The following is an 11803-nucleotide window of genomic DNA, read 5'->3' as shown; positions in this document are numbered from 1 at the left end:
GGGACACGTAGGAAGTAGGGGTTTTTAGATACCTCCCCTATTGGAGGCATCACGTTTGCCCTACTAGACACAATAACGTAGGGGAAGTGTTCATAGACCCGAAAGGGAACCAGATAGCACTATAAATTGAACTAACTAGTAAATATAAATATAATATTATAATTTAATATATAGTTAAGGAAAATAATAAAACTACTACCATTAATATACTTTAGTATTAGAAGATAAATATACTAGTTATATGTTACGATACCAGAACCTATGAGGGCAGAGAAGGCGTCAAGTACTTGGGACGGAAGCCGGAAATCGTGGCCAGAGAGCTCGATGACTCCAAAGGACAAGTCACGTGACTCGTCATCACGTGAAAGTGATCAAGGTTGATCAAAGTGATCAAGGTCTTGGCACAGGCCAAGAGGTTGAGCAGCTTAAGCAAGCTTGATCAAGGGCTAGGAAGGACGAATATATAAGATTGCCAGATTTCATATGTAGGAGTTCTTCGTAGTCAATAACAAATTGTATCTGATCTTTTGGAATTACCTTACCAGTACAATAGTAGCTTATCCCCCTGGATAAGTCAGAGTTATTATCTTGTCTTGATACTCGCTTTACCCTATACAAACCTCTGCGATATACCCCTCTTACCTTGTGTAGTAAGTTACCTATCGTTACATTATAGTAAATTTAATTAAATTATTTTCTAATTATAGCTAAGGAAGTTAATAGTATTTAGTATATCTAGCTATTAACTACTATAAGTACTTTTAATAGCTTTTGAAACTATATCCTCTGCAGCAACCCTCTTAAATTCATTTATCAGGAAATAGCTATATACTCTACTAATCAACAGCCTGCTTCTTGACACTGAAAGTGTTATATCTTTCCTCTAGGCCTGACTCACCGTAGTCTTACTCCTCGTGTTCTGCTTGGTGTATCATGTTGAAAGTACTTCAAAAAAGGCACAACGGCACAGGCTGCTAGGGGAACTAGAGTTGCGAGAAAAAGGTTGGATTGAAGTATATACTAGGATTGCAGGAGCTAAGAAGCAGGCTATCTGCAGGTAGGCACTAAGACACACGGGGCATGATTGCAAGTTCATGTGTCTCCATGGTAAGATTCGGATTACCTTTGAACTGTCATTATCATTTGACCACATTTGTTGGCTCCTTCCCCATAAACCTTTCGGCAGATGAGACTTATATGAAGTATGGTGGTTGTTATCGCGGAAACTGGGAAGAAAAATTGTCCTTTCATTTCATAAGCACTTGACGAGCTCATCTGGATTAAGAGTTTGCTAACATGATTTCAATGAAATAGTTTCATGTAATATATAGTACTTTTGGCTCATGAATAATCACTGAAAGGAAATTTTCATGTCGATTCCACCAATTTCCCAACCATCCTTTCCGCTAACCCTCTCACTGCCATCCCCTTTGTGACCAATTCTACAAAGCTAATATCCAACCCAAACGTCTTGAACAACCAATTCCTCAATTCAGCCGAAATCATACTATCAATACCATAGCTCGCCATATCTCTCGAGACGTCAACGTCATCGAGAGAAACAAATAACAATTTTGAAAGACGCTCCGCCACCGAACCTTCCGCGAGACTACGCAGATGCTGCATATCTTCTGGAGACGATGCTGAAGACACCTTCACTTTCTGCACGAGAGAGAACAGCTGACTGAGCGCAGGAGCAGCCGATGACGTGTGTGGATATCCGTTCGAAAAATTGGCACTCTGAAGGAGAGCGTGATGATCTTCGATTGCCTGAATAACGCGCCCAAACCGCGGATCAGATGACCATGCGAAATCGGCTCCAACGGCTTTCTTATCGGCTTCGTAAATCTTGCTAGGCTCAAGACCTGCAAGCAAGTGTGCGCCTGACATAGAATCAAGGTGATCGCTTGAGCGTTTTGGCGGAGCAGTGAATGCCGCATCAAGAAGTTGGACAAAGTCCGGCTCTGAAGTACCGTACACACCATTTCGCAACAACGAGCGCTGGATGTCCTCGCGCCTGCTGGCAAAACCAACGTCCAGAATCATTCCTAGGGCAAGAGATTGAGCAGGCTGACCTTGTGCGAGACGGAAGCGCGCGAAGGCGTCCTGGAAACTGTTCGCGGCGCTGTAGCTGGCCTGGGTGGCAGTGCCGATGACGGAGACGATGGAGCTCGTCATCGTGAAGAAATCGAGTGGTTGATCCAGTGTCGCTTCGTGGAGATTGATGGTGCCGGTTACTTTGGGGTTTATAACTTTCTGCAGTTGAGTGAAATGTAGTTGGTTGAAGCTGACGTCTTCGAATACAGCTGCCGCGTGAAGTATGCCTTTGATGGGTCGGTTGGCAGTGGTAATGTGCGCAATGGTAGCTTCGACTTCGGATTTAATTGTCGCATCGCATTCAAGGACGTCAATTTCTAGGCCAGGTGTTTCGGACGCAGTTGCTATCAGGTCTTTGGCTTCCGCAGATTCTGGACCAGAACGAGTGAGATGGACAATATGTCTCGCGCCGCGTTCGATCATCCAGTTGTTGATCGACTTGCCCACACCTGCGACGCACCCAACCAAGATGTATGTGGCATTTGAGTCAAAGGCTGCGCGGGTCGATGAGGGTGCTACTTTGAGTAGTGAATCTGGATCGTCGTAAGTTATGACTACCTTGCCAACATGGGTACCTTTCGACATGTGCATCATCGCCTGTTGGAGCTCGGAGACGTCAAACTTCGTAATGTAATCGATCGGCCTGACGACACCCTCACGATACAGTTGAGCTACTTCAGTCATCAGACTATTCACATGTCAGTTCCAATATTCGAAAAGATCCGCTTCACCAAACTTACGCAGCACCAAGCTTAGGCTTCTGTCTACTCAGCAAGGCAATATCAAACGACGAAAACGTCGCATTCCGCTTAAACACTTCCATAGGCAGCTTCCCATGATTCAATGCATCCAACCTCCCGACCTCAATGAATCTCCCAAGCGGTGCGATGCATCGCCAAAACTCTTGCATCTGCTGCCCACTCGTCGTCGAGCAGACAATCACATCGATACCTGTCCTCCCCGTCGCCTGCCAGATCTTCTTTGGCGTTTCCAAGTCTCTCGATGAGAAGATTCGATCGCGCGGAATGCCAAACTCGCGCTCTAGCATCGTAATCTTGTCTTCATTGCCAACCGTGACGTACACATCCGCGCCGAGATGTTGAGCAATCCTCAAAGTCGCAAGACCTAGCGCCCCGGCAGCCGACTGTATGAGGACACTTTCGCGCTTTTCCACACGAGCCAAGTGCTTCAGAGAATATAGCGCCGTCATATAGCTGATTGGCAGACTCGCGAGCTCAGCGGGGTCATCACCCTTCTCCATCTTCTGCAGATAAACTGCCGGCACGCGCACATAATTGCCAAAGTTGCCCGGCGCGAATCCGCAAACGCGATCCCCGATCTCGAGATGGGAAACTTTGGAGCCGATTTTGGACACAGTACCGCAGCAGGCTGTGCTGTAAGTGTTGAGATCGAAGCGGCCCGTTGCGACGGCGATGTCTTTGACGTTGACGTCGATGGCTTCGGAGCGAATCTCGATCCAGTCTTCAGGGAGCGGACCTAGCATATCACCGTCTTCTTCGAACTGCAACGTGCTCAAGATACCGGGACGGGTGGTGGTGACTTTCACGGGGCCCAGATCGCCGAGACGTCGGACACGAGGCTCAGTGTCGAGGTCTTGTTGGATCTTGTAGGCAGTGTTAAGTTCTGTATCTGGAGCCAGTCGGCTGATGTGAATGCATCCATCGTGGAGAATCTCGATGTCGTCGGCCTTGGTCGCAGGGTCAGTGACGAGTTTGTGCTCTCGCGTCGCGACTTGGTGGGCGAACTGGTTTGAGCCATCGAAATCTGCGCCGAGATTGAATTGCGCAAGTCTTAGGTGCGGCATCTCTCGCGAAACAGTCTTTAGAAGGCCAGTGGTTAAGCCCGCAGCTGGATTCGATGATTGAATTATGTCCCCGGAGGATACCCATAGGATGGATGATGCGTGTGAGATCATTGTCTTGATGTTGTTGAAGAGCAGTTCATCTTCGAAGAGGGCAGCCACTTTCTCTAGGTCGACCAGAGAAATGATGCGAGAGTTCCTCGGCACTTCGTTCTCACTTTTGAGGGCAGAGATGAATTGAGTCCGCTCTATGCCGGCAATACGTAATTGCGCAGCAACATGACGGGCAAAGTCACCCGGCTCGCCAAGTGTAACAACAAAGACTTCAGTGTTTCGAGATTTGGGAACATCAATCGGGGAAATGATGGCTTCCCGCTCAACCGCCGTTGAGACCATGATCGAAGCACACTCCAGGCCAGTATCCTCATCGCCGAGCATGATGTCAATCCCTGAGAAACCACTTCCTCGCAATTCTTTGGCCCATCGATCGCTTTGTGCAAGCGGTCCATTAGGACGCCCATCCTCGATTCCATTCCAATAATATGGAAAGGTGCCGAGTGCAAAAGTTGATACTGGGTGTGTCCTGGTGAATTCGACAAGTAGCAATTTACCACTAGGTCTCAATAGCGTTCGTACATTCTGGAGCGTATTCGCTAGATTGCTGGTTGCATGCAGCACTTGTGAAGCGATGATGAGATCGTACTCTCCAGCGGCGAAGCCTTGCTCTAATGGATCCAGTTCGATGTTTAGCACCGAATATTTCATCCCTCTACAACTAGCGAAGTTGTGCTCAGCAGCTGACAAAAACGTGGGTGTAAGATCAGTAAATGTATACTCGTTGAAGCGTTTGAATGCACTCTCGGCTTCAAGTGCGTTTGCGATGTGCCCAGTAGCGCCACCTGTGCCAGCGCCGACCTCCAGAATGTTCATTCGCGGGTTCTTATGTGCTAGCAAGTCAATTATATTCTGCACCGGAAAATACGCAGGGGAAATGCCACGTCCGAACTTGTACAGGTCGCTGAGTAAGTCATCTTTGAGAGCGAGTTCTAGTCCCGTGGTTTCACCAGTGAGTATGGTCGCGATGTTCTCGTATACTCGACGGATCAGCTTGATTTCGGCTATGCTGTCGAGCTCTACGAAGTAGGCGTCGATGATACTGGAACGCGTGTCTGAAGATGCTGCAATCGCCTCAAGGCCGAAAGACATTGCCCCCTCCTCCGCTCGTGCGTATTCCCGACCGATCCAGTCCATGAAGTGCTGCAAATGAACTCGTTCGCTGTCAAACTTCACGTCCCGGTATTGTGTGAAGATACTGGCAACTAAATATGCGAACAAAAGATCCATCTTCTCGGCCAGTACCTTGTCCTCTTCCGTAGATACGGCATTTCTTTTTGGAAACATCTCCCTCGCTTTCTCGCTACTCAAGGTACCGATGTCCGGTTTCCATAAAAGTCTACTGAACGGATCGCGTGGCCTTTCTTTCGCATCCTCACTCACAAATGGAATCCCATCATACGAGATACCTCGGAAGTAGTTCATATCGACCAGAAGCTCGCCTGAGGAAGTGAATATTTGCGCGCGTGAGTACATGCCACGACTACCACGCAGTTCACCTTCTGCCACCGCATACCCTGGCTCACTGAGATCTGCGCCACTTCTATTCCAAATGGTCAGATCGTTGAACATGACGGGGATATATGCTTGCTTCGCCAGGGCGACGTTGCCGCTATATGCCGCTATGTTGGCGAGCTGGAGACAATTATCCAGACTTGTGGGATGAATTGTGTAGCCGGATTCAGCGACGATATTGGCTTCACTTGTCGGAGCAAGCGAGATGTTCGCGGCTGCGCGACTGGGAGCTGCTTTGAGATTCGAAAGAGCTTGGAAGGAAGGCCCATACTCAAGGCCGAGGGTAGCGAACCGAGTGTACCAGTCTTTGATATTAACTGCTCGCCAGTTTTCTTCGTTCTCGGCGAAGTTGTCGCTGTTTAGGTCAGATGTCGCTTCGATCTTGACAAGACCAGTGCAATGCTCGACCCAGGACTTTGTCTCTGTGTTGAGCGAGCTGATCTTAAACTCATACCAGTTCTCTGAAATGCCATTAGGTGTATTTATCTTCTGAAGATTTGTCACTACATCTGTCCCCACCTCCGTGTCGGGAATTTCGAGCGTTGAGCTCACGGAAACGTTGCGGAGGGTATACCCAGCGATGGTGTTCACTTCGGCCGTCTCAGTGTAACTTTGGGACGCTGCCTCTATGGCCATGGCCACAAATCCTACTGCCGGGAAAATGGCTTTCGGGATCAATCTATGGTCACCAAGCCAGGGAACATCGCGGAGGCGGAACATGTTTCTCCAGGAAGGGCAGAAAGAAGTGCCTCCCAACTGGCGCGAGCCGAGTAGATCGTGGCGTGGGTGTTTACGGAGTCGCCATTCCTTGTTCAGTCTATTCTCATGGAACAAGATCGCTCCGTAATTGTACTTGTAGTTTGGAAGATTGATGCATACTGGAGGTCGCTCACCCGAATTGGTGATGGGATCTGAGAACCCGTTCACGGCGTCGATATTGACTGGACAGTTGCAGGTGAAGAGATTGCCACCAAGTTTGAGAATGCTCTCGAGATCGTCTTTGGTGCGATTCAGCGAACCTAAGTACATTGGGACTCTCGATCCACGCGCTTTGGCTGCTTGGGAGATTTGTTTGATTGGGCCAGCGAGGGCGGGATGAGGACCGATTTCGATCAGAATGTCTATATCATCTGCGTCCTGGCTGAGAAGCTGCTCGATGGCGGTGTCGAAAAGCACTGGCGATTCAAGGTTCGCTCGCCAGTATGATGGTGCCACCTCGATCTCGGTCGTGACCCTTTCGGGATACACCGAAGAAACCCAACGGGTGCATGTTCGCCTCTTTGTGGCATCGATCAGGTCGGAGATCTCCTCTAGCCCTTCCAGAGCATCGTTTTCGTACATCTTGCCGAGTGCTTGCATATGGTGCGAATGGTACGCATTGCCCCCGGTTTTAAGAACCCTATTAAAGATTCCTTCATTCGTGAGCTGCACTGCAATACTCTCAATTGCCGCTATTTCGCCCGAGATCGTAACACTCTTTGGCGAGTTACTAGCTGCGATCGTGATCTCTGTCTCGAGACCAACGAGATAAGGTTTCACTTCCGTCGAGTTCAATCCCACAGCAAGCATACTTCCTTTTCGTTCATTCTTGCTAACAGTGTAACCTCTAAAATAGGCAAGCGTAATAGCCTCGGCGACCGTAAGGCGTCCTCCAGCATACGCTGCCGCAATTTCACCAGAGGAATGGCCTACCGTGGCGGCGGGCACAATACCCCACGAGGTAAGCAATTCGACCAATGCGACTTGGACCGCAGTACACACAGTTTGCGAAACCATCGGCTCGTGAATAAGATGCGCTGAATGTTTGTCTATCAAGATATCTTCTATGGACCAAGGTGGTCTTTTTGATAGCCGCGCGAGGACTTGATCTTGGTAACGAATTGACGATTGGAATACAGGGTATTCGTTGAGGAGACCACGACTCATTGACGGCCATTGCGCACCTTGACCCGTGAAGACAAACCCAATATTGGTGGCTGGATCGCGCTGGCACTTCACGGAGGCAATTGTGGCTGATTGGAGGAAATTGGGGACAGTGTCCGAGGGCGATATGATGAAAGCGCGCTGCGAGAACTTTGATCGGCGACGTGAAAGCGTGTGGGCTAGATGGCGAATATCGTAATCGCCTGCTTCACGGCCAACTGCCTGAATGATTTTCTTCAAAGCGTTGTCATCGTTTGCCGAGAAGGGGAGGAGAACGAGACGTTTGGGTGACATGTTGGCCGATGTATTCTCTTTATGGAGCGAAACTGACTCGGAGAGTTCAGATCCGCTTGTCTCAAGCTCATTGTCGTTTGAAGAGGATGTATGGAATGAAATGCTGGATCGATTACTACCTTGAATAGATCGCAGCGGCGAAGACAAAAAAGTTGATATGGAGAGAGTTTGGGGTTCGTGTGGTTGGGCGATCAAGGGAACAATTGGGTAGGTCGGGGAGGTTCTCCCCCGCCTGTTATATCCGGGCAGTATATTCTCAACATGATCCAGAATAACGTGTGCTAGTAATCAAATCAGAATGATATTTCCAAAGGAAACAAGATCGGGCCACTGACCATTTGCTCCGCCATACCCAAAGCTATTCACCGACGCTCTGCGAATCGGCATTAGCGGCCAAGGTGTCATATCAGTAACGACCTTCGTTCTCGAAGTCTTGAAGTCAATCTTCGGATTGAATTTGGTTATTCCCCGAGTCGGTGGGATCTCTCCCTTCTCCATCGCGAGAACAACCTTCATAATGCTGGCTATGGCGCTGGCAGACTCACTATGGCCAAGATTGGGTTTTATTGAGCCAATCAGCAGTGGGTTGTTATCCTCTCTGTATTTAGAGAACACTCGCCCTATTGCGCTGACTTCGATTGGATCACCAACTGGTGTTCCAGTACCATGTGCCTCGAAGTAACCCGTGAGTGCGGGATCCAACCCTCCTGCATTGCGATAGGCTTGCCGGATAACGGCCTCTTGCCCTGCAGGACTTGGATATGAAATTCCTTCGGATTGGCCGTTACTGCGGTTGTCAGTGTCATAGTCTTTTCTCCTTATGAGATATATTTACGCATTGATAGCAGTGCCCCTAATCACTGCTCTTATCGGATACGATCCAGCTACCGCCCGACTCAGCGGCATGATATACAGTGCACCAACGCCCTCTCCTCTCGCATACCCATCCGCTGCAGCGTCGAATGTATGACTAATAGAAGTTGGCGAGAGTGCTCCGAGTTTTGTGATAAACATTTGGGGACCCGGGTCCGAGATCAGATTGCTACCGGCGACGATGGCAGCTTCACAATCACCATTGCGTATTCCCGACACGGCGATGTGTAGCGCGTACATTGCAGATGAGCACGCCGTGTCGAGCGTCAGACTTGGGCCCTTCAGATTGAAAACATAATTGATACGATTACTGTGAATGGCGATGTCACCTCCCGTCGTGACATAAGGCATTGAGTTGTCCGGGTCGCGAAACTGCATGTTCTGGTGGTCCGACATGAAGTTGCCGACAAAAACACCTGTTTTCGACCCAGCGAAACTCTCCCATGGCTCCCCTGCATTCTCGAAAGCTTCGTATGTTACTTCTAGGAGCTTTCTCTGTGCAGGATCCATTGTACGTGTTTCAATGGCGTTGATGTGAAAGAGGTTGTTGTCAAAAAGACGGGGGTCTTCCTCGAGGCAGAAGCCGCCGCGCATGTGAAAAGTACCTGGGTGATTCTGTGACGGATGATAGAAACCGTCTACATTTATTCGGTCCCTTTTGAACTCTGAAAAGCCTGATCGCTTTTCACGGAGCATAGACCATAGTTGGGATTCGTTGTGGACGCCACCAGGCCATCGACACCCTGACATCATTCTTCTTAGCTTTCAAAATTGCTCACGATGCGAGTTTTCTGGACCTACCCATTCCCACAACTGCGATCGGTTCGGGGCATTGCGATAGCGGTGGATCGTTCCCGAACGATGTATCGTTATTAACAAATAGATTGTCCATCTCGATGGTATAATGAATGGTACCGTGAAAAAGCCTGTGCAACAAATGTGAACAAACAAAACTTCAACGAGTATGAGGAGAATACCCGAGGGAATTCAAGACACGAAGAACATCTTGATAGCAACTGGGGCTCAAGTGGCACAGAGATACACCCTGGAATAACTAGTCACGCTGTGCCTCTCTCCAGTGGTAGAAAAGAGCCCGGACATCAGGCCCGTTCGGACAAGCCCAGGCAGCCTCACAAGAGCCGTGGATCTCGGTACGTACACTAGATTAGATGCACATGCTCACCAGTAGAATATCCTCCATAAGTAGCTAAGACATCGCGATCGTGATGCTTCCAGATAACTCAACGGTGGGCTCATACAGGGGTGTCTATGTATCTTCCTGCATGGCGTCCTGCATGGCGCACGGCACACCCGCCCAGGCCACTCAGTAAGACGTGCAGTAAACTGGAATGCAAGGATTGGTATTATCCAGTAATTTATTACGGGACCCGTGAACCAGGACTAACGCATCGGATTTACATTTACCAGATCTAGACCCCAGCAACGCCCCTATCGCGCGGGGCGTTCATGTCCAACTGCACCTCAAGAAGACCCATGCTACCTTTGCTGTGCACCTTAACGAGCTGGAACAAGTTAGCAGACTCGGAGAGAAATTGCTTTCGGCAGCCGGCATTTGGGGAGAAATGGGTATGGATGCATTTCGACATTTACGTACCTTGAGTCTCTCGTCAGCCCTGAAGAGGAGCTTCCTGAACTCCCGCTCAGTGCGCTGCTTAGAGTTGAAGACAATCCACATTGCGAGATCGACCTGTCTTAGGCCGAATTCTTCATATGCTGTCTTCTCACCTGGCTCTGGGATTACCGTGTCGTTGATCAGGAGCGGAGTACCTGGTTTGTTCGCCTCGAGTGCTGGAACAAACGCCCTGAAGAACCTGACTACATCTTCGTCGGTCAGATTGTGGGTGATCTGACGTGTGAAGAAGGCCGTTGCGTTATGCACCGGATTGGGCTGAAAGTAATCATGCTCCACGAACTTTACCCGAGACTCAAGTTCTCCTGTCCACTGGGATTTTCCCTGAGCAAGCATGATAGGAGACCAATCTTGGATGATGAAATCCAAGTGTTTGAATTCCTTTGCATGCGTCAGCCAAATATTTGCTGTATTGCATATTGGATCCTCCGGACGACCGACATACCTTTGCAAGAGAAAGTGAGACATGACCACTGCCACCTCCCACATCAACGACAGTTCCTGCGGGCAGATCCTGCCAATTGAATTCATCGCGCAACTCCGAAGTCTGACGGTCGACTATTCTCCCAGTTAGAATACAATAAACCAGCGATTTGGAATGAGGAAATATCTACGCAGTGTAACGCCAGCCATTGCCCTGGCAAATCGTGCCGCTTCTGGCGGATGTTTCTCATACCAAGCATACGCCCTGTCGCCATGCCTGACGGCAAACGGACATCCCTCAGCGGTAATGGAAAATGGCGACTGCTTGATTGAATCCGCAGTTGACGATGCCGCCCGGAACATCTCATCCGCCTGCATGAGGAACACATCCTTGAGCAACGGCTCTCGTGCGATGGTCGCGCTGGCCGCAGTGTGCTCGAAGATGATGTCGTCTTCATTCTCGCCCTCCAGTTCACGAAAGATCTTTTGTGTCGTCAGGAATCGCATCACATGCATTGTTCGGTCTTCGTCCATGACGGCTTTTGCCGCGAGTTCTTGTAGCGAGATGCTGCCTTCTAGTGGCACGAGACCGAAGTAATCAAATTCAAGGGCGACTTGCCATGCGGCCATTTCGTAGTGTTTAGTGAAGAAGCTGCGGAACTCGACTTTGGGGCCATTGATCAGGCGGAGGAGATCCAGGGCAGCAGTGTTGAGATCAACGCGGAGGCGCTCATATTCTTTCGTCAATGGAATTTCTGAGGAAGATGTGGTAAAATTGGGGGTTTCGTGGTTGTTTTCTCGGAAGTGGGACTCGATTTGCTTGGTGAGAGAAGAGACGCTCTCGGCAAGCGATGATAGCGATGGATGCGTTTCTGTGGTGGACATTTTGCGACTGATGAGGCGGGGGGAGTAGAGACTTCGTGGAGCTGTGAACAGCAATCTTCTGGCGGGGATTGTCGACAACATGAGCAGTATTTGGAAAATTCACAAGCTAGTGCACCATTTCATCTACTCATGGGAGTTTTTGAATGCCCAGGTGAGGTTCAGACCGTCGCCAAAACAACCTCGAGCTAGTGTACATTTGGATCATC

The 11803-nt window shown here is 49.3% G+C and overlaps 2 protein-coding genes across 2 annotated transcripts; both read right to left on the bottom strand.

The window, feature by feature from the left end:
- Nucleotides 1–1368: 1368 nt before the first annotated feature.
- On the bottom strand, nt 1369–9530 carry BU24DRAFT_359493 (uncharacterized protein; the record flags this gene model as incomplete). The annotated part of the gene is made up of 6 exons (XM_033524045.1): nt 1369–1609; nt 1652–2785; nt 2838–8046; nt 8101–8552; nt 8601–9381; nt 9440–9530. The coding sequence occupies 6 exons, from the start codon at nt 9528–9530 to the stop codon at nt 1369–1371; spliced, it is 7908 nt and encodes a 2635-aa protein (XP_033377232.1).
- Nucleotides 9531–10068: 538 nt separating this feature from the next.
- BU24DRAFT_359778 (S-adenosyl-L-methionine-dependent methyltransferase) lies at nt 10069–11597 on the bottom strand (the record flags this gene model as incomplete). Its single annotated transcript, XM_033524063.1, has 4 exons — nt 10069–10161; nt 10254–10670; nt 10735–10847; nt 10904–11597. 4 exons carry the CDS (start codon nt 11595–11597, stop codon nt 10069–10071), a joined length of 1317 nt encoding a protein of 438 aa, XP_033377231.1.
- Between the last annotated feature and the right edge of the window lie 206 nt (nt 11598–11803).

The sequence above is a fragment of the Aaosphaeria arxii genome, assembly GCF_010015735.1.
Source record: "Aaosphaeria arxii CBS 175.79 unplaced genomic scaffold BU24scaffold_16, whole genome shotgun sequence".
Classification (NCBI taxonomy): Eukaryota; Fungi; Ascomycota; class Dothideomycetes; order Pleosporales; genus Aaosphaeria; species Aaosphaeria arxii.
This window is presented reverse-complemented; position numbering and strand designations above follow the sequence as displayed.